The sequence below is a fragment of the Callithrix jacchus genome, chromosome 9 (genome assembly GCF_049354715.1).
Source record: "Callithrix jacchus isolate 240 chromosome 9, calJac240_pri, whole genome shotgun sequence".
NCBI classification, from domain to species: Eukaryota; Metazoa; Chordata; class Mammalia; order Primates; family Cebidae; genus Callithrix; species Callithrix jacchus.
In genome coordinates, this window is record NC_133510.1 from 50,904,052 (window position 1) to 50,927,255 (window position 23,204).

The following is a 23,204-nucleotide window of genomic DNA, read 5'->3' on the forward strand; positions in this document are numbered from 1 at the left end:
GCTTGCTATTGACTGACTAGTTTCGAAGACTCTCTTAACTCAAAACTAGATTTCGAGTGTTGACTTATCTCTGGTACCACATTAACTCTAATCTCTGCTTCTCGGAATATGACTCTGGGCTGCCCTCCCCTCATGTTGGGGCTGCTACCCAAAATGAGCCATACTTACGGCCTAGGAAGAACTGGGGCAGAACTGAAGATGGGAGTCCATGGAGAATCCACCTTGGTGGCTCCCCCATACCCAGCACTGGTTTTTGTATAGGCAGGTCTTTAATAAAAATGTGTGAATGGAAGAAATTTTAAAAATAAAGCAGTTATGGTAGCATCTCACAATGTGACAAAAGTATTTTCCCAATTAATAATGGATGCACTTCTTCTTTAGATGAAGTGTCGTGGTAGATGCTGGATTCAAAGGTAAAAATATTTGGTCTCTTTCTTCAAGAAATTTGCACTCTTCTGGCATTTGAGAGTTACAAGGAAAGTCTGAGTGGTAAATTTGGACAGAGATGACAGATAACTCATTACATTGTGAACCTTAGTCCTAGGTCCAGTTCCAAACAAATCTTGAGTATATTAAGAGGGGTTACCGTTTCTGCACCGGAAACGTTCTCACTGCTAGCAGTGGAATAATGGAAGAGGACGGGCTGGGTGAAGGATGTGGCAAGGGATAAACACAAAACCCATCTGAGTCATGAGCAGATTCCTGGGGCTGCCCATTTCCACCTCTTTGTTAAAGTTTTCTGGGATTCTGGTTAGAAAAGGAGTTTTCCACATGGGGTTAAAAAATTATGACACACCCCCTAGAAACTATACTTTTTTATTGGCTTGGCGTGACTTTTAAGGTAATGCAAGCCGCTGTGACAGGCAACTGAAGTTCTGGTTTTTTTTTGGGAAATGAGAACCCAGTCTTACCAGTAAGCCTGAGCTTTTAAATCATGTCAGTTGATGGTATGATCAACTTTTTTTGATTATGAAGCAAGCTCTAAAAAATAAAAAAAAAATAGAACAACCAAAGTAATCTTCCTCGATACAAACTGTAAAGTATCTTTCATAGCACCTCATTGGACTGGTGGCTTTGAGGGCTATGTTAAGTAGGTTATCCTCTCATCTAACCAGCACTAGTATCTCTTGGGCTGCTGTGAGTGACACACGCTGAGTGGGGTGAAGGGAAATGCTGGTGAATTGCATTTTGAGGTGTGGGCTGCTGTTAGTCACTCTGTCTCTTGCCATTGCCAGGCACAGGCAATCTTCCTTCAGCAAAAGTTGTTACCCAAGGGGGACACTGTCCCAAGCTGTTGACGCTCTCCATACCAAAGCAGCATGGCTCAAAGCAACGATTCCAGTAAGTATTAGGCTCTACTTAAAATGATGACCACAAGGACACTTACAGTCTGGGACACAACTTATTTCTTTTTGTTTTATTGTAGGAAGACCGCATTAAAAATATACGATTATTAAAAAAGAACACAGAAAAGCAATTTATGGTAAGCCAGAAAGTCTTTTTCTTTTTTTACATTTCCACTTATTTGAGGTTTATTTCCCCCTGCATTTTAGTTTTTTTTTTCCAAAGAGTAACTAAGTAATGATCAGGGGGGCATTAAAAAAAGATTCATAATTTACCATATGCAATTTCTTGTATCTTATTTGTAGAAAAACTGCCAATTTCAAGAACAGCTTCTGTCCTTCTTCATGGAAGATGTTTTTGGTCAACTCCAGTTGCAAGGTTGCAAGAAGATTCAATTTGTGGAAGACTTTCATAGCCTTAGGCAGAGATTGAGCCACTGTGTAAGTACACACAACAAATACCGTGCATTTGATCCTAGAAACCTATTTAGAAATCAGCATGTAAGAAGCTGTCTACACACCAAAGGGTGAGTAAAAGAAGCTTTGTAACTGTTGGCTTGTAGTTCAAATGGAAAGGTCATCACCAGGGAAATAGCATCAAATAACTGTGCATCACTCGGAATGCTGTTATTTATTATTTCTTAAAGAATGGCTCATAAAGCACACTGAAGAGAGCTAAAGTAACATGAAATGGTTTTCAAATAAGTACTTTAAAATCATTCTCTCATTATGTGATTCCCGAGTAATTCATTCATCCATTTAATACTTCCTGAGTACCAACTTGGTGCAGAACCCTATTTTAGTTATCTTTCTCTCCCTTCCTTCCTTCTTTCCTTCCTTCCTTCCTCTCTCCCCCTCATCTATCTCTCCCTCCTTCCTCTTTTCTTTTCCTTTCTTTTTTCCCCTTTTCTTTCTTTATCTCTCTTTCCTTCCTTCCTTCTGTCCCATAATAACGAGAACTTTCTGATGTCCTTTTTCTTATTTACTTATCCTTTAAAAAAAATATTTGTGCCTTTTTTAAGGCATAATCTCAGTAAAAACTTAAAAAGGGATAGACATGCCTTCTTTGGTACCTGAATTATTTGATGCCCCAGTATGATCACTGTCACAGCAAGCAATGGAGAATTAATTAAGAAGGTAAAGGTGATCACATTTCTACGAAAACTTCCACAGCTTTAATGACCAGTGCAGAAAACAAAACACAACAAAAAACACCGAGCAGGAATCTGTGCATTGTTGAGTTGCTTCTATGGGGAGTGTTGAAGCTTTTCTGTGCCCTTGGCTGGGGTCCAAGTGTGCTTTCTCCAGCCTCCTGCAGTTGTAGCTTGCGGATGGTACAAAGGTGGGGTGGGAGCCTTATTGCAGTCCTTGGGAAGCCAGTTGGAAAGGAGCTCTCCGTCCTGGGCATCATGGTCACAGAGACTTAAACTGGGCCATTAGAGATGGGTGTTTTATGTTTTAAGAGTTAGGATGTGTTTTTCCTTGTGGTTAACTAAAGTGCTCAGTAACCCAAATTTCAGCCCAGGGTACCTGAGGCATTTTATGAGTGTCAGCTGATCAGTTAGGTTTAGGGCAAAGCAAAGCAAACAAACGAAAAAACAAAGCCAACACATTTAAGTTCTGAATTTCCTTGGTTCGTTTGTGTTTGTTATATACTCATTTAGGTTTGGATTGCACGGTTTTTCATGAACTCTCATATTTTATTAAAATCACAACAATGATAAAAAAAATTACAAACTGATACCTCTTTTCAAAACACAGGGAGAATTCTCTGGGCCAGTTCCCTGGCCTGAAATTTTGTTCTATACTTAACCTATAAGATTACCTTATGAAGACAGTACATATGTAGCTATAAATAGTCTCATAAATATAAGTTGCATTGTTAAATTCTTGCCTGATACAGTACAGAGTGTCTGGTTACCCAGAACCCCCAAATCCATGTCAGGTTTTTACTACTAATTTGGTTTTGTTAGTCCAAATAGCTAGAGAACACATAGCAACAGTTATAACCTAAAACGAGCAATAGTCTAGATGAAAAGCTTAGGAAACCTAGATATGTCTAGGAACTCTGGTTTTTCTTGGTTTGTTTCTGGGGAAGCTTTTTCCTAAAGGGTCCCCAGTGGGTGGGACAGTGTGGTGCCGCTCAGGTTGGTTGTTGCTACTTACCAAAGTGTCTGGCTCCCTCCTGTGGCCCAATACAAACACATCATCTGATCAATCTCATGCAACCCCTAACTCATGCTTTCCTTCTTCCCTCCTCCCACTGCCAGCCTATCAGTGTCAGCATAAGTTATTTCACAAGCTGTGAAGTTTATGCCCTGGGGTAAAGCAAGCTCGCCTGTAAAATATAAAGCAACAGGATTGGCCTGAGCTTTAGAAAGACTCTGCATACATTGATTTAGGGGAAAAGGTAACTGGCCTGGTGTCTAATCTGTCAGTCAAACATAATTATATATTTCTGGCAACAGAAGCTGGTATCTCTCTGTTTAATACAAATTAACTGAGCATCTACTCTATGAAGTTCTGAATTAGTGGTTGGGAGAGAGTTTAGCAGACAGAAGTTATAAAACATAAAGTAAACATTAATTTAAATATATATATTTTAATTAAAAATGGACACTAAATGTAATTAATGTATAAATGGCCAACCTATAGAAACTAATTATACTTGCTGTATTTCCCATGCTGTCTGTACTACTAAGGTTGTTGTGGAAAAAGTAAGTGAAACAAAGCTCTGGGGATTCAGAGCAGGAGTGGTCGAGTCCCTTCTTGAAAAGAGGGACTGTGAGAGGGGGCCCTCAGTTGTGCAGGCTCCGAGTTTTAGCAAGTTTTTTGCAGGACCTTGACAGATTTCAAAACTGGTCCAAGGCTTCTTCCATGATCCGGAGACAGGAGGAAATAGCCCACTCTGTTTCCAGGAGGCGGTACTCTGGATAATGCTTAGGTTAGTATAATGCTATTTGCCAAGTAGGATTTTGAGGGGTTGATTGAGCAATGAATGCCGCATTGGTAGTGCTGCTCCAGAGTTAAATGCTGTCTGTGTTCTGAACAGCTGATTTACACACAGAATTTTGGCACACAGCCTACTTGCTTACTCAATGTGTGCACTTAATATTTGAAATTATGCCAACAATAAAACATTGGTATGTGTTCTTCTGAAATTTCCCCCCAAAACTTGGAAATAATTTTTAAAAAGCAAAACATATGATATCGATAGCATTACATCATTTGAAGAATCCAGTAATTATTTATTTTGTATCTTAATACATTAAAGGTAATAGTAAGGATTACTGCAGCTCTTTATAAATTGTTAGTTTGTGAATGGGATTTTTAAGTGCTCCTATCTGTGTACATGTTTTATTTCTGTTGAGAATTTAACGGGTATCAGTTGTTAAAAGATGCTTACTTTGCTGAAGTTGCAAAGACATTTTAATTAGTGATGGAAACTTTTTTTCAGATAGTGATATTTTACCAAACAGGCTGTGACTCTGGTTGGATTTGTTGATTATGTGCTGAATTAGGTGAACATTGTCACATATCAAAAGCAAATACTAAATTCTTCCTTTAAAATTTACAGTAGCCTTCCCTGGTGGGTTTAATAGGAACATTTGGGTTGGGAAAATATTGCAATTCCAATGATGAAATACTTATGTACTATATTACCAAATCTCATTACCTTGGAATATAACCTGGATTATATCTGAGTTATCCTTGGTGGGCATTATTTTGTATCACCAGAAAGAAAAACTCAAAGATATATTCTAGTATAACCCGGAATTAGATACTGGATTACATGTTGTCTGGTGGAGATGATCAGTATCTGTTTCACTTGCAGTTGCCTTACATGGAGCTGTATGGTTTCTGGCTACAGATAATATTACTCTTTTGACATGCATATCATCAGCCCACTATTGAACATTTTTAGGTGTTAGATAGTTCAAAATTCAGATGTAAAAGTAAAATGCCCTTGGTGAATAATGGTCCTACACATCTCTCTATCATTTATTCTTTTTTATTCCTGTTTATAGGCAACATTGTGTCACCCATTACTATTTGATAAAGGCAATGGAATAAGTAATTATCACATTTTGAGGGCATGCATTTGCACTTGATGGATATTTACCAAATGGCTGGGACCACGTGGTTTCCTTCCTTTACTCCTTTCTTTTTCCTCCCACCCCATCCTCTTTTCCTCTAATATACTTAAAAAACAGTCCACGTGCCTGCTCCAGAACAATTGCCAAATGATGAATTTGTCGATAACCAAGTTGTTGAATTATTTTTTTCTTTTATTTATTTAGTTTTAGTGACTAGCTTTGTTTTGTCCTCATAAGAAGAAGCTTTCATGTTGAGGACTGTTGTGTTTGTCTCTGTTCCTCATTCCTACTTCTGAAAATAAAGATTGAGTAGCAGAGAGAGGGGAGACCTGAGGGTATAAAAATCATAAGATCAGAGTGTTTTTGAACATACAGAATTCTTATGACTACATTTAATATTAACATATTTGTATGCGGGGGAGAATGTATAAGAATTTGGCCATGTGCGGTGGCTCACACCAGTGGCAGCACTTTGGAAGGCCAAGACAGGTTGATCACCTGAGGTCAGGAGTTTGAGATCAGTCTGACCAACAAGGTGAAAACCCATCTCAACAAAAAAATACAAAAATTAGACAGGTGTGATGGCGCATCCTTGTAGTCCCAGCTACTTGGTAGGCTGAGGCAGGAAAACCTCTTGAACCCGGGAGGCAGAGGTTGCAGTCAGTCCAGATTGTGCCATTGCACTCCAACCTGGGTGACAGAGCGAGACCTTGTTTCAAAAAAAAAAAAAAAAAAGAATTTGCCGTAGTCAAGAACACATTTGAGTAAATGTACCAGTTTTGGTGTTAGAGTTAGTTTGCTAACTGGCAACTGTAAGAAGTACTCCTCCAATTTTGGTGGCTTCACATTTTAAAAACTTTATTTTTCACCTATGTAAGAGTCCAATCTGGGTTTTTAGATGGTGTCGCATTTCTCCACATCATGAATCAAGGATCCAGACTCATTCCATATTACAGCTATGTCTTCTCCTAAGAGGGATGAGACTAGTAAGAAGATGCTTCAGCTTCTCAAAAGTCTCGCTCCCCAAATCGCACATTCACTCTGCTCACATTCCATTGCAAGAACTCATCACATGGCACAAGTAACTACAAGGAATCGTGGGAAATGTAGTTTAGCTTATGACTTGGAAGAAGAGAAAAAAAATTTTGGCCAACAGCTAGCAGTCCTGCCTTAAATATTTAAGAATTTAAAAATATTATTTATGACCAGGGTCACTCTTAGCTTACAGAGTACTTTTGCACAAAGCAGAAAAAAATATATAGCCTTGCACGAGCAAGGTACAATAAATATAGCACTCTCTTAAGCTGGCTATTCATGCCTTGCTCAATGGTGCAGGATGATGCTGTTTATAACTAGTCAATGAATGATTTCTTCTTATGAATATATTCTTCTCATGAATAAGAAGGGAATTCAGAAACAGGAAAACTGAACTTACCCTATAATGGTATTATAAAGACAAAATAAAAATTGAAATAACGGAAACTAATGGGTTAAAAGAAACAAGTACATTTTGTAAATTGGTCGAGTAGTGTATTAGGGTTCTCTAGAAGGACAGAATTAATAGAGTAGATGTATATATAAAGGGGAATTTATTAAGGAGTACTGATTCGCATGATCACAGGTGAGGTCCTAGAATAGGCCACCTGCAAGCTGAGGAGCAAGGAAGCCAGTCTGAGTCCCAAAGCTGAAGAACTTGGAGTCCGATGTTTGCGGGCAGAAAGCATCCAGCATGGGAGAAAGATGTAGGCTGGGAGGCTAATCCAGTGTGGTCTCACCATGTTCTTCTGCCTGCTTTTATTCTGGCCGCACTGGCAGCTGATTAGATGGTGCCAACCCAGATGGAGGGTGGCACTGCCTTTCTCAGTTCACTGACTCAAATATTAATCTCCTTTGGCAACACCCTCACAGACACACCCAGGAACAATACTTTGCATCCTTCAATCCAATCAAGTTGACACCCAATATTAACCATCGGGGTAGTGAATTGATTTTTGGCAAATTGTCTTATAGCAGTTTGGCCTAATTCTATACTTGCTGGGCACTGTGCTAGGAGCTAGGGTAAGAAAGGAAAGCATGATTTGGTCCAGGCTCTCCAAATTCTTTTTGGATGGGAGAAGTAAACAAAAAAGTTCAATGAATCATAAAATGCAACATGTATGAGTGGTTAAAGTTTTCTTCTGAGGAAGTCACTGTGGAAGCCTAAAGGAAGTAGTTAATTCTGTCTGTTGCAGACATAGAGTACACGTTGGGGGAAACTTGAAAAGGTGTTATTGAAGAAGGCAATGCTTGAGCTTAACTTCCAGGGGAATGGCACGGGAAGAAGGCTGAATAAAGGTTTGGTGGTATAAAACAACATGCCACATTCAGGAAGCTGCAAGTAACTGAGTATGGATGTAAAGGGGCTTGTGGACCATAAAGACAGGCAGGCTGGTCGGATTTTAGCCAGGGGATATTAGTAGGGTCAAGTAAAGGCGGGCCTGGTAAGGCTGGCTGAGTTTGGATTGTATCCTGAGGATAATGGAAAGTCACTGAAAGGCATTGGATGTCAAATACACAATGTTTCAGAAAGAACTCTCTGGTTACTATGTGGAGATATATGTAGAGGTGAGGCTCAAGCAGAGGAAAAGTGTGAGAAGAGGCTTGAAATAATATGTCGAAATGGTGGCACACCAATGTCACAGGCAAGAGTGAGGAGAGCCTGGAGGAGAGCCTGAAGGAGAGAGGAGAGCCCAAGATGAGCCCAAGATTTCTACTTGGAGGCCGGCTGTGCGGGTGCTCGTGCCGTTCACTAAGAACACAGATGTAGAAACCTTGCAGGAGGTTTATAGACCTGCTAAAAGTTTGAGGAGTCCCATGGAAAGTGTAATTACAACAGTAGCATGTAGCTCTTTGTATATGCTTTGTGTATGTTAAAAATGTATTAATGTATTTATTTATAGATTTATTGAGGTATAATTGACATATAATTTTTTTTTTTGAGATGGAGTCTCACTCTGTCACCAGGCTGAGAGTAGTGGCACTGTCTTGGCTCGCTGTGACCTCAACCTCCTGGGTTAAAATGGTTCTTGTGCCTCAGCCTTCCGAGTAGCTGAGACTACAGGCGTGTACCACCACACCTGGCTAACTTTTGTATTTTTAGTAGAGACGGGGTTTTTCTATGTTGGCCAGGCTGGTCTCAAACTCCTGACCTCAAGTGATACACCTGTCTCAGTCTCCCAAAGTGCTGGGATTGCAGGCGTGAGCCACTGTCTCCAGTCTTCTAATTGACATACAACTAACTGAGCACATTTAAAGTGTATAATTTGAAGATTTTAACATATGTATACACTCATGAAATCAACACCAAAATTAATATAATAAACATCACTTTAAGGTAAATGGTATTATTGTTTATGTTTTATACTCTTTTTTTTTTTTTGGTCTGGCTTCCTTCACCTAGCTATTCACCCATAAAGTGTAATAAAATAAAAAGTTGTTGTTGTTATTTTTAATTGTACTTTAGGTTCTGGGGTACATGTGCAGATCATGCAGGATTGTTGCATAGGTACATACATGGCAAGGTGGTTTGCTGCCTTCATCCCCCCATCACCTATATCTGGTATTTCTCCCCTCGTTATCCCTCCCCACCCTCCCTACCCAATGCTGTCCCTCCCCTAGCCCCCGACTACTGACTACAGTGTGTGATGCTCCCCTCCCTGTGTCCATGTGTTCTAACTCTTCAACACCCATCTATGAGTGAGAATATGCGGTGTTTGGTTTTCTGTTACTGTGTCAGTTTGCTGAGAATGATGGTTTCTAGATTCATCCATGTCCCTATGAAGGACACGAACTCATCGTTTTTTTTATGGCTGTGTAGTATTCCGTGGTGTATATGTGCCACATTTTCTTTATCCAGTCTATCGATGATGGACATTTGGATTGGTTCCAGGTCTTTGCTATTGTAAATAGTGGCACAATGAACATACGTGTGCATGTGTCTTTATAATAGAACAATTTATAATTTTTTGGGTATATACCCAGCAATGGGATCGCTGGGTCAAATAGCATTTCTATTTCTAGGTCCTTGAGGAATTGCCACACTGTCTTCCACAATGGTTGATCTAATTTACATTCCCACCAACAGTGTAAAAGTGTTCCTATTTCTCCACATGCTCTCCAGCATCTGTTGTCTCCAGATTTTTTAATGATCACCATTCTAACTGGTGTGAGACAGTATCTCAATTTGGTTTTGATTTGCATTTCTCTAATGACCAGTGATCATGAGCATTTCTTCATATGTTTATTGGCCTCATAGATGTCTTCTTTTCTAAAGTGTCTGTTCATATCCTTTGCCCACTTTTGAATAGGTTTGTTTGTTTCTTGTAAATCTGTTTTAGTTCTTTGTAGATTCTGGATGTTAGCCCTTTGTCAGATGGGTAGATTGCAAAAATTTTTTCCCATTCTGTTGGTTGCCAGTTCACTCTAATGATTGTTTCCTTTGCTGTACAGAAGCTCTGGAGTTTAATTAGACTTTAAATCAATAAAAATCAAGAGACAAAGAAGGGCATTACTAATGGTAAAAGGATCAATACAACAAGAAGAGCAAATGATCCTGAATATATATGCACCCAATACAAGAGCACCTAGATACATAAAGCAAGTCCTTAATGACCTACAAAGAGACTTAGACTCCCACACAATAATAGTGGGAGACTTTAACACTCAACTGTCAATATTAGACAGATCAATGAAACAGAAAATCAACAAGGAAATCCAGGACTTGAATGCAGATCTGGACCAAGTGAACTTAATAGATATTTACAGAACTCTTAACCCTGAATCCACAGAATATACATTCTTCTCAGCACCACATCACACTTACTCTAAAATTGATAATCAGAAAAAGTTAGTTTTTTTCAAAAGATACACAGAGTGGATATTTAGCTAAGAAAAATGAGAACACATGGACACAGAAAGGGGAGTACTAAACACTGGGGTCTATTGGGGGGAAAAGGGGAGGGCCAGTGGGAGGGGGAGGAGGGGAGGGATAGCCTGGGGAGAAATGCCAAACGTGGGTGAAGGGGAAAAGGAAAGCAAAGCACACTGCCATGTGTGTACCTACACAACTGTCTTGTATGCTTTGCTCATGTACCCCAAAACCTAAAATCCAATAAAAAATAAAAAAAAAAAGAGAAAACACGAAATAAAATCAGAGATTAAAAAAAGAGACATAACAAATGATGAGGTCAAAGAAATACCAGCAACCGTCACAGTATATTATGAACAATTCTATGTTAACAAATTGGAAAACCCAGAAGAAATGGATAAATTCCTAGACACATACAACCTATCAAGTTTAAACAATTAAGAAAGAAAACCTGAACGAATCAATAATCAGTAACAAGATTGGAGCCATAACAAGTCTTCTGTTAAAGAAACCCCAGGACCTAATGGATTCAGTGCTGAGTTCTACCAAATGTTTTAAAAATAAGTAATTCCAATGCTACTCAAATTCTTAAAAAATTGAAGAGAAGAGCATATTTCCAAACTCATTCTGTGAGGCCAATTGTACCTTGATATAAGTCAGATAAGACACAACAAAGAAAAAGAAAACTATACACCAATGTTTCTAATGAAAACAAATGCAAAAATCTTCACAAAAAAATTAGCAAACCAAATTCAACAACACATTTAAAAGATTATTCACCAGATCAGGTGGGATGCATCCCAGGGATGCTAGGATGGCTCAACATATGCAAATCAATAAATGTGATACATTAATAGAACCAAGAACAAAAACTATATGATCATTTCAATAGATATTGTAAAAGCGTTTAATAAAATCTACATCTCTTTATGACAAAAACCCTTAACAGACTAGATATAGAAGGGATGTATCTCAAAACAATAAAGACCATATATGATGAACCCATAGCTAACATCATACTGAATGGGATAAAATTGAAAGCCTTTCCTCTTTGATCTGGAACAGGACAAATTTGACCACTTTCACCACTTTTGTTCAACATAATACTGGAAATCCTAGCCACAGCAAATAGTCCAAAGAAGGAAATAAAGTGCATTCAATCTGAAAGGAAAACGTTAAATTGTCCTTTTTCACAGATGACATGATCTTATATTCAAAATATCCTAAAGACTCCACCAAAAACTGTTAGAACTGATAAAAAAAATTCAGTAAAATTGCAGGACACAAAATCAAGGTATAAAAGTCAATAGCATTTATGCATGCAAACAGTGAATGATATAAAAAAGAACTCAAAAAAGCAATCCCATTTACAATAGCTACAAAAAATATAAGATACCTAGGAATAAATTTAACCAAGGAAGTGAAGGATCTCTATAAAAAAACTATAAAACATTGATGAATTAATTGAAGAGGACACACACAAAACAGGGAAAGATATTCCATGCTCCTTCTTTGAAAGAAATAATCCTGTTAAGATATCAAACTACTCAAAGCTAACTACAGATTAAATGCAATTCCTATCAAAATGCTCCTAACATTCTTCACAGAAATAGAAAAACATGCTAAAATTTACATGGAACCACAAAACCACAAAAGGTTGCCACTAGCCAAACCAATACTGAGCAAAAAGAACAAAGCTGGAAGCATCACACTATCTGACTTCAAAACATACTACAAAGCTATAGTACCAGAAGAGCATGGTACTGGCATTAAAAACAAAAAACTTAGACCAATGGAAAAGAATAGAGAACTCAGAAATAAATCCATACAATTACAGTCAACTCATTTTTTGACAAAAGTGCCAAGAATATACACTGGGGAAAGGACAGTCTCTTCAATAAATGTTGCTGAAAAAACTGGATAAACATATGCAGAAAAAGGAAACTAGACTCCTATCTCTCAAAATATAGAAAAATCAAATCAAAATGGATTGGAGCCCAATATGAGACCTGACATTATGAAACTATTGGAAGAAAACATTAGGGAAACACTCCAGGACATTGGTCTGGGCAGAGATTTTTTTTGAGTAAGTCCTCAAAAGCACAGACAACCAAAGATAAAACAGACATATGGGATTCTATAAAGCTAAAAATCTTCCGCATAGCAAAGGAAACAATTGACAAAGTGAGAAGGCAACCTATAGAATGGGAGAAAATATTTGCAACTATCCATCTGAAAAGGAACTAATCAGAATATATGAGGAACTCAAAGAACTCAATAGCAAAAAGCAAATAATCTGATTTGAAAATGGGAGAAAGATCTGAATAGACATAAAAATGGCCAAGAGGGATATTAAAATACTCAATAACACTAATCATCAAAACATGCAAATGAAAACCACATCTCACCCCAGTTAGAATGGCTATTACTTAAAAGGCAGTAACCATATTGGGAAGAAGGTAGAGAAAGGGGAACCCTGTCACACTGTTAATGGAAATGTAAACTAGTATAACCACTATAGAAAACAGTGTAGAAGCTCCTCAAAAAACTGAAAGCATAACTACCATATGATCTAACAGTCCCATTACTGGATATATATCCTAAAGAGAGGAAATCAATTTCTTGAAAAAAACCTGCACTCCAATGTTTATTGTGGCACTATTCACAATAGCCAACATATGGAATCAATCTAAGTGCTCCTCAATGGATGGATGGATAAAGAAAATGTGATATACATACACCATGGAATATTATTCAGTCATGAAAAAATGAAATTCTGTCATTTGCAGCAACGTGGGTGGAATGGAGGTTTTTACATTAAGTGAAATAAACCAGGCACAGAAAAACAACTATTTCCTGTTCTCATTCATTTGTGGGAGCTAACAAAGTGGATCTCATAAAGAGAGTGAATAGATTGATAGTGAGCAGAGGCTGGGAGAGGTAGGGATGTGGGGAGATGAAGAGCGGTTGAACAATGGGCTAAAAAATACAGTGGGAGGAAGTTACCCTGATTTAATCATCACACATTATATAAATGCATCAAAGTGTCACATGTGCTCAGAAAATATTTACATCTATTATGTCTCAATAAAAAATTATGGGGCGCAGCTCTGTTGCTGAGTTAGGAATTTTCTTTACATGCTAAATTGTATGAACTAACTCTGATGACTGATAGTAACAGTGAAATTTGTAAAAACTTGCACTAATGTCATCCTGCTATAGTATCCATTTGTATTTAAAGTATTGAAAAACTCTTTCCAATTTTTTTCCATGGCTGAAACATGAAGAAATGTCTTACAAAGGTTTAAGATTATTCTAGGTAAGCTAGCTTATCTGTATCAGATGATCTTTGTAGTTACAGAGAATACAGAAATTGGATAATGATGTTTTATAAACTCTTCAATATCTACTCAGTTGTTGGATATTTGTCTTTTTAAATTAAAATTAAATGTCTGATTATGAATTTGGTTTCACAGAGAGACACCTGGCTTATAGTTTAGTCACTCTTTCCTCCTTTGGTGAAAACTTGCTTGTAAATATAATCATGCTTTCTTCAATTACGCTGATTTTATTATTTTCTTTCAAAGTTTTCTATAAACCTTTCTGGTCTCAGTAGTTTTGTGTTGGTGTCCAAGTGCCTGTGCTTTTTAGCCAAACTAATATTTATTTATTTAGTCTATTTTTAAAACGTTATAGTGGCGTAATTTTCTCAAGTATTCCTTTAAAACACTTCAGATAATATTTGTAGGACCTCATGTGAACTACTGAACAAAAAGTGAATAAGATTTGATTAAAAGTCTGTATCTGCAGTAATACAATAAAATTAAGTTTAGTGTCTAGTCTAATCTCTTATCTATCCCTTTTATATGTCATTTGTATTCTGGAGAAGAAAAACTTTCAAGAAGCCAAGGCCATGGTTAGAGTAGAAACCATCTTAGCCATTAAGACCAACTAAAAAACAAACAAAAAAGGTAGTCATGTTTCAGTCTGAAATTGTATGTTGAGCTATATAAAAAGTAAGGTATTGTGTATGGTTTTTCATTTTCCCTGTGGTTGTGTATTTGTAATATGATAGAATATAACATAATAAAATCCTTTTTGCAGAGAGGATTTGTGGCCATTCTCTGTGAGAATGCAGTCTGGGCAGTTAATTCATTGAGGAACCGTGACACATGTATCTGTCCACTCATAAGCCACTATCTTTTCCACTCAGAATTATCAGTAGAGATCTTCCATTTTTGCTTTAGCCATCATACACAATACACATTTGTATGATTTTTTTGAACACATAAGGAGATTGGGAAAACAAACTAAGGACTGTATTACTTGTTTATCTGATTGTTTTAAACAAAGTTATAAGGCTCACTAATGTCTAGGCCACGCTTCAAACTTTTATGGAATGAGTAGGCTTGTGGACCCTGAAGCAGTAACTTGATGCTTGCATTTTACTTGTTGATTCATTTATTCAGCAAATGTTTATTATTTACTGAACACTATTCCAGTTGCAGGGGACTCAACAAAAATTGACAGCCAATATCTCTGTCCTCATAGAGCTCATTGAAGATGCTGGCTGGGCCTGGTGGCTCACACCTGTAATCCCAGCACTTTGGGAGGCCAAGGCGAGTGGATCACTTGAGGTCAGGAGTTCGAGACCAGCCTGGCCAACGTGGTGAAACCGTGTCTCTACTAAAATAAAAAATTAGCCAGGTGTGGTGGTAGGTATCTGTAATCCCAACTACCTGGGAGGCTGAGGCAGGAGAATTGGTTGAACCCAGGAGACAGAGGTTGCAGTGAGCTGAGATTGTGCCATTGCACTCCAGCCTGGGCAACAAGAGTGAAACTCAGTCTCCAAAAAAAAAAAATGCTTTCAGCCCATCTTGGCTAGTCTCAAGTTGTCATTGGTGCTGCAAAGAGAGCAAACAGGGGATGGGCTGCGGCAGAGGTGGAGGTTGGGGGCCATAACTTGGATGATTTAGTTTAGAGTTTCATCTGAGACCTGGTGGGTGTTTAAATTGTCTCTGTGTTGTCCAGTCTTTGAACATCTTGCTTCCCTGTCTACTCATCTCTTCTTCCTGCTCCTTCCAGTCATCTTTCAAGATACAATTCACTTTTTTCCTCCTGGAAGACTTCAGGGATTGCCTCTCCTCTGTCTCGCAGAGCAGTCATGTTTTTGTTTTAACCACAGTATTTGTCGCATAGAATTGTAATTGGGCATCACTCTGTTTCTCAGCAGATTGTGAGGCATCACGTGTATCCTGAGGTGATTTTCGTGCATGGTACTTTTTACGTTAAATGTAGGTTTGAACTGCATAGGTTTTAACTTCATAGGTCAACTTATATGTGTGTTTTATTTTTAATAAATAGATTTGAACTGTATAGGTCAATTGATATGTGTTTTTTTTAATAAATATATGAGAAAATTTTTTGGCGATTTGTAATAATTTGAAAAACTTGCAGATGAAATGTGTAGCCTAGAAATATGGAAAAATTAAGAAAAATGTGTCATTAATGCATAAAATATATGTAGTTACTAATCTATTTTATCATTTGCTACCATGAAATATCCACAATTTATTATAAAGAGTTAAAATGTGTCAAAACCTATACACACAAACACTTATAGGCCATACATGGAGCAATTTGTAAACAAAGGTAAAGATACAGTATTAAAGCGTCTGGCAGCTGGGAACTTGTCTGCGGCCTCCTGGTTGGTAGAAACTGCACATTGGTAATGTGCAAATTTACTGTAGAGGCAAACTGCTCACATGGAGATAATTAGCTGCACAAAATTACTTGTAATAATGCTGTTCTACTGCAATAATTCGATAGTCACCTCTTGTTGCTGTTGTAGTGAGCTCAAGTGTTGTGACTATCCACTTAAAATACTGTTTGATATTAATTATCTTCACGTGAGCAGTTTGTCTCTGCAGTAAATTGCCCATTGCAGTAAAAAGTGGTCTCTTGTGTATATTTTTCACTCTGTTTAGTGCAATATCATAAATCTTGAATAATACCATGGGTTCCACACAAAGTGCCACTGGTGCTCCCAAGTGCTCCCTAGAAACAGAGAAAAGTCATGACATTACAAGAAAAAGCTGAATTGCTTGATATGTACTATAGAGTGAGGTCTGCAGCTGGGGTGGCCTGACATTTCAAGATAAATAAATCTAGTATAAGGACCACTGTAAAAAAAGAAAAGGAAATTTGTGAATCCCTCACTACACACGTAAATGTGCTAAAAGAAAGGCACATCTATAGACTCTGATACGATTTAAGAAAAAGTGAAGTCATTATATGACAATTTAAAGCAAAAGAAAGATGAAGGATATAAAACTGTAGAATTTAATCCCAGCAAAGGATGGTTTGATAATTTTAGAAAGACATTTGGCTTAAAAAATGTCAAGATCACAAGAGAAGCAGTTTCTACCAACCAAGAGGGAGGAGGCAAGTTCCCAGGTGCCATTAAAATAATCACTGGGGAGGAAGGGTATTTGCCTGGATAGGTTTTTAATGGAGATAGAAGTGTCCTGTTCTGGAAAACAATGCTACAGACTTTGATCAGTAAAGAAGTGAGCACCAGGATTTTAAGGCAGGAAGGAATAGGCTAACTTTACTGTTTTGTGCAAATGCAGTCAGGCTTATGATCAGGAATGCCCTTATTTATAAAGCTGCTAACCCCTGAGCCTTGAAGGGAAGAGATAGACACCAGCTGCCAGTCTTTCCATTGTACAACATGAAGGCCCAGACAATGAGAACATTTTTCTATGGATTGGTTCCCCTGGTGCTTTGAAGTCAGGAAGTACCTTGGCAGCAAGGGACTGCCTTTCAAAGTTTTTTTTTTCGATATTGGGCAATGCTCCTGGTCAACCGGAACCCCATGAATTCAACACAGAAGGTACTGAAATAAACCACTTGGCCCCATATACAACATCTCTAATTCAGCCTCTAGATCAGGGGGTAATAAGGACCTTTTAGGCTCATTACATGTGGTATTTTACAGAAAGGATTGTCAACACTATGGAAGAGAACACCAATAGAGGGAACATCATTCAAGTTTAGAGTGATTACATTGTTGAAGATTCTATCATTGTTATAGAAAAACCCGTGAAAGTCATCAAGCCTGAAACAATAAATTCCTGCTGGAGAAAAGTGTGTTCAGATGTTGTACAAAACTGCACAGAATTTACAACAGAACTAATCAAAAAAATCACAAAATAGATGGGGGATATAGCAAAAAGATGGGGGGGGTACAGGTTGAAGATACCAAGATATGAGTCTTGGAGAAATTCAAGAGCTAGCAGACTGCAACAATAGAGATTAGCAGATGACATGATGGAGATGACTGCTTCTGAACCAGTGTCAAACGAGGAGGAAGAAGATGTAGAAGAAGCAGAGCCAGAAAACAAATTGATGTTAGACAATTGGCAGAAGAGTTCTGATTATTCAAGACTGCTTTTAATCTCTTTTATGATATGAACTTTTCTATGATAGAGCAGTGAAACAAAAGTGAATGGTGGAAGAAGGGTTAGTACTGTATAGAAATATCTTTTAGAGAAATGAAAAAGCAAAAAAGGTTAGACAGAAATTTCTATGTGTTTCTTTAAAGTTACACCTAGTATGCCTGCCTCTCTGCTTCCCGTTCCACTTCCTTCACCACTTTTGCTTTTGCCATCCCTGAGACAGCAAGACCAACCCCTCCTCTTCCTCCTCATCCTTAGTTTGCTCAACATGAAGATGGCAAGGATAAGACGTTTATTATGATCCACTTCCACTTAATGAATAGTAAATATATTTTCTCTTCTTTATGATTTTCTTACATTGCCTTTTCTCCACTTTACTTCATTATAAAATATAGTGTATATATATATATATCTCACACAAAATACGTGTTAATTGATTGATCATGTTATCAATAAGGCTCCAGGTGAACTGTAGGCTATTAGTAGCATACATAGGTTTTTAACTTCGTTGGGGGCGGTCAGTGCACCTAACATTACCCTGCATTGTTCAGCTGCAAATCTTTCATTGTCAACTGTAAATCAATGCCATATGGCAGAGGCACTGTTCTATACTTAGCATATAGTAAGTTGCGATAAATATATGTTGATTTAATAATAAAGAATGAATGTTTTATATTATGTGACTATCTCACATTTTTCTTTGAGCGGATCTCTAGTTATTCTAGCCCTACCAATAAATTGCCTCTAGTCCAGATCATATCTGCTTCTGTTGAGATTGTCAAATCATTCAGCCATTCTTAAGATAAAACTGCTGACCCTTATATCACACATTCTAATTTCAGCCACTGCAACTAGATGAAAAAATATAAGGAAAAGGAAATCATTCTTTTAATAAATTCCTTTTTCCAGGCAAAGCAATCTGAATTATGACAGTAAAATCTGCAATCTTACTGAACCTGTGGACACATTTCCAACAGTACAAAGAAAATGAGAACTCCATAGGTCAGATCTTTACTATGAGTCACTCACAGTAAACAGTACTCGAGGCACCAGGAAGTAGCCCTTCAACAAGAGTGTAGCTGTTGTGACAACACTGGCCTGGATCATTTATTTATTTATTTACTTTTATTTTTATTGGAAGAGTGTTTTCCTCCTTTCTGACTCTCATTACTCTTCTTAGAGTAGCACGTGCCTTTGGTGTGTGTGAGGGAGAAAACCTGTCTCTGGTACCTTCCACCTGGTGTGGGATGCATTGCACATCCAGGGTCCCTGGGCAGAACACACAGTTGACAGGAATGTCTTAGTTTTATTTAACTTCTGTAGTGTCCAGAATGTGGTTGGTTCTTTGTTCTCTCACCTTCACTGTGAAATCTTTAAATCCTAACACATGATTTTAGAAACATGAGGAATGATGCTACTATTACTTTTAGAAAGGCTTCTATGCATTAAATATTAGGACGAAGTTTTACTGAGCATTCACAGACACACTAATGACAGAATAGAACATTCCACTTATCCCAGAGAAAGAATTCCATGTTGTATAGTTGGGTGCAAGTATAACATGAAATACATTCTGAAGTCAGGGCTTGCGTCGCAATAAGCTCTAACCCTGTGTTCAGGAATCCTGCACACTGTACCTCAACTTGAGCAGTCTGTGTCTATAGCCTCTTGATCACAGCACCCCTGCTTTGCCTAATCATGAAGGCCCATTTCACCGGAAGAGTTTCTTCCCTCCTATCAGGGTCTGACCTGAAGGTAGCATTCCCATTTGGGCAGGGCCATGACACCATTGCCACCCCTGAAGAGACCTGTTGGTTGACCTCAGCCATGTTTCATTCATTTTAATAGATGTTATCACTTAGCCACTTCCATTTCAAAAGTCTGAGCTTTGAAGTGTCAACACTTTGAACTAAAGTGTTATCTTTATTGATATGACATTATTTTGTCACTAGGACATTTAGAGACTAAATGTTTTCATTTAGTCACTTCATTTCATGAGTTTTAACTCTTGTCGTTAACTGTTAGATAGTGACACTCTTTTGTCACTAGGATAGGACTTCCTGTGGGACATTAGGTGACTGACTTAACTACTTGGACCTTGGTCTCCCTTTCTGCAAATTGCAAACCATCGGCCTATTCAATCTCCTTGGTCTGTTCCGGTGCTAAATGTTTTAAAATTAAAACTAAAGTAGATAAATTAGGCAATTTCACATTTTCTATTTTTTCTTTTCTTTTGTTAGTCCTATAGAAATTTGTGGGAGAACAGAGGAGCATATTAACTTTCCTGTTTGATGCCCAGGTGATTCATGTGCTCAGATAGGGTTTGATAATTCACTTGCACAAAGGGGACTGGTAGTTTCCCTGGCCAGCCAGCCTACAAGCCAGCTGCTAAAGATACCAGCCTACTGTTTCCCCTAATTTAGAAACTAAGATTAATGTCCTGGGCACCTTCTCGTAGTCTACACTGAACATTGTTCTGTGCTTTATAAATGACAGGCAGAGTGATTTTTTTAAAAGGTAATTTTTTTCTTGTCAGTCTCATGTCTCTCATGCTTCCCACATCTCTCTTGCTTAATTACTCCCTTCCTTCCTCCCTTCCTCCCTCCCTCCCTCCCTCCCTCCCTCCCTCCCTCCCTTCCTTCCTTCCTTCCTTCCTTCCTTCCTTCCTTCCTTCCTTCCTTCCTTCCTTCCTCTCTCCCTCCCTCCCACCCCCTCTCTCTTCTTCCCTCCCTCTCTCTTTCTCTTTCTTTCTCTCTCTTCCTTCCCTCCCTCCCTCCCTCCCTCCCTCCCTCCCTCCCTCCCTCCCTCCTTCCTTCCTTCCTTCCTTCCTTCCTTCCTTCCTTCCTTCCTCTCTCCCTCCCTCCCACCCCCTCTCTCTTCCTCCCTCCCTCTCTCTTTCTCTTTCTTTCTCTCTCTTCCTTCCTTCCCTCCCTCCCTCCCTCCCTCCCTCCCTCCCTCCCTCCCTCCCTCCTTCCTTCCTTCCTTCCTTCCTTCCTTCCTTCCTTCCTTCCTTCCTTCCTTTCTCTTTCTTTTCTTCTTTCTTTCTCTTTCTTTTGTTTCTTGAAGACACTAAGCTCTCTCTTGCCTTGGAGGAGCACATTTTCCTCTGCCTGAATTACTCTCTTGGGTCTCCTCCCCAATTTCCTCTCTTCTTTCCTCAGTTTCTCATATAGCTAGCCCCTTCCCATTCCTAATAACTCTACTTAAATGTTGATATGGTTTGGCTCTGTGTCCCCACCCAAATCTCATCTCAAATTCTGATCCCTACATGTTGAGGGGGGAACCTGATGGGAGGTGATTGGATCATGGGAATGGATTCCCCTGTGCTGTTCTCATGATAGTGAACGAGTTCTCACAAGTTCTGATGGTTTAAAGGAGAGGCACTTCCTCCTTTGCTCACTTTCCTGCCACCATGCAAGATGTGCCTTGCTTCACCTTTGGCTTCTGCCATGATTGTAAGTTTCCTGAGGCCTCCTTAGCTATGCAGAACCGTGAGTCAATTAAACTGCTTTTCTTTATAAATTACCCAATCTCAGGTAGTTATTTATAGCAATGTGAGCCGGACTAATACAAATGTCATTTTTAAAAGGAACCCTCCTGACCACTCAATTGAAAGTAAGTGATTCCTATAAATCCCTGCATAGAGCTTTGTGAATTGCCAACATAGCTTTAATTGCAATTTGTAAATTTTTATTTTTTGTTTGTTTTATTTATCATCTGCTTTCACATGAAACTTTAAGCTCTGTGAGGAAAAAGATCATGTATTATTTATTTGCCAATGCATATCTAGTGCTTAGCACATAACACCTGCTGCATAAATATTTGTTGAATGAAAGAGTATCATTAATGCCTCTTCAACAATATTATATGTACTTACTGTTGATTTTTTAGATTTCCTGTGCTTCATCAGCTAGAGAGATGAAATCCATTACCAGGATAAAAAGAATATATTATGGGGTAAGAATTCTAAATCCTTGTTAAAATACTTTGTTTTTTAAAATATGAAAAACTTCTCTTATATCTGTACTTTATCTGCAGATTGGAGAAAAAGGAATCTACAAAGCCATCAGTGAACTGGATATTCTTCTTTCCTGGATTAAAAAATTCTTGGAAAGCCAAGTACATTGGTTTTATAGTTATTGAGAACTGCTAGAAATACATTTATAACAGCCTATTTTTTAAAAAACTTTTTAACATAATACTGACAGCATGTTAGCTGATTCAGAATAGACAAGAAGGATTTGTTGTAATAAAGTTTTGAAGATAAGTGTCACTAATTTTCACATTTTCTGTGTTTTCAAATAATGTTTCCATTCTGAACATGTTTTATTATTCACAAATACATTGTGTCAATTTAATTTAAATTACATTAAATTAAACATTAACTCATTTAATATTTGAATTAACTGAATTAACTCATTTAATACTTGTGTGTGTGTGGGGGGTATTGGGGGATAGAGGGGAATGACAGATTCCTGGAATGCAATATAATGTTATTGAGACCTAATTAGATGTTATGTATATGACTGTCTGCTTCAGGGTTTGAAAATTATTATGCCAAGTGTGAACTTAGCACTTAACAAATGTTGAATTTAATGAAATAAATTGTGTTTCTTTCTCCTGGGTGTCCTTTTCATGACAGCATGCTAGAATTTCTTGGTGTGCAAGAGGTACCTACCAGATCACAGCAAATAAGATACACAAAGTACCTAACTGCTTGGAATGATTTACCAGGAATGCCTTTGACAGGAAACCCAAGCCACGAAGACCACAAGTAACCAAGATCAAATGATGCCGAATCTTGATAACAGGGCGCTGTGCAATTAGAAAAGTTCATAGAAGCCAAATAAAAGTCTAAATGCAGCTCACATTTCACCACAGTCAACTTTTTGTAATGTCTAAAAACCCCATCTACATACTCATAAAGGAGTAATATGGCCTAAACATTGTTTTGCCTTAAAGGGACTCTGCTCTGTGCGATTGGCATACAGCACAGAAAACAGGAGTCACTTCTGATGGGACGTCCTGGGCCACCAGCCAATTCACTCCCACAAGGCTTTCATTGCGCCCCTGCTGCACACCGACAGTTCTGGGACTTGGCACCTTTTGTGTTAATAGGTGGGACTTCCCCAAGGTCTTCATGGCCTGTGTCCCTGGCAGCTTTTTCCTTCATTGCTTTCCTACCATCTAGTTCTTTGTTTCAGTCATGTGGTCATTAGGTTGTTCACTAGGAGCTGCCCTCTCTTAACTGATTTCATATTCCAAAGTGATCCCTCTCTGCCTTTCCCCCATCAACACACTATGGTTCCATGTCTGATCTCTTCTGGAGATCTCATTCCTACACAAGTACACAGGACAGGAAAGGTATGGGGAACTGCAGGGCATTGGTGAGGGCGAG

General features: G+C 38.3%; 1 protein-coding gene across 1 annotated transcript; it reads left to right on the forward strand.

The window, feature by feature from the left end:
• Positions 1-1,116: 1,116 nt before the first annotated feature.
• IL26 (interleukin 26) lies at positions 1,117-22,676 on the forward strand. Its single transcript, XM_009004172.5, has 6 exons — positions 1,117-1,341; positions 1,427-1,483; positions 1,650-1,784; positions 21,698-21,763; positions 21,845-21,925; positions 22,449-22,676. The coding sequence occupies exons 1-6, from the start codon at positions 1,171-1,173 to the stop codon at positions 22,530-22,532; spliced, it is 594 nt and encodes a 197-aa protein (XP_009002420.3). The 5' UTR covers positions 1,117-1,170; the 3' UTR covers positions 22,533-22,676.
• The last annotated feature ends 528 nt before the right edge of the window (positions 22,677-23,204 follow it).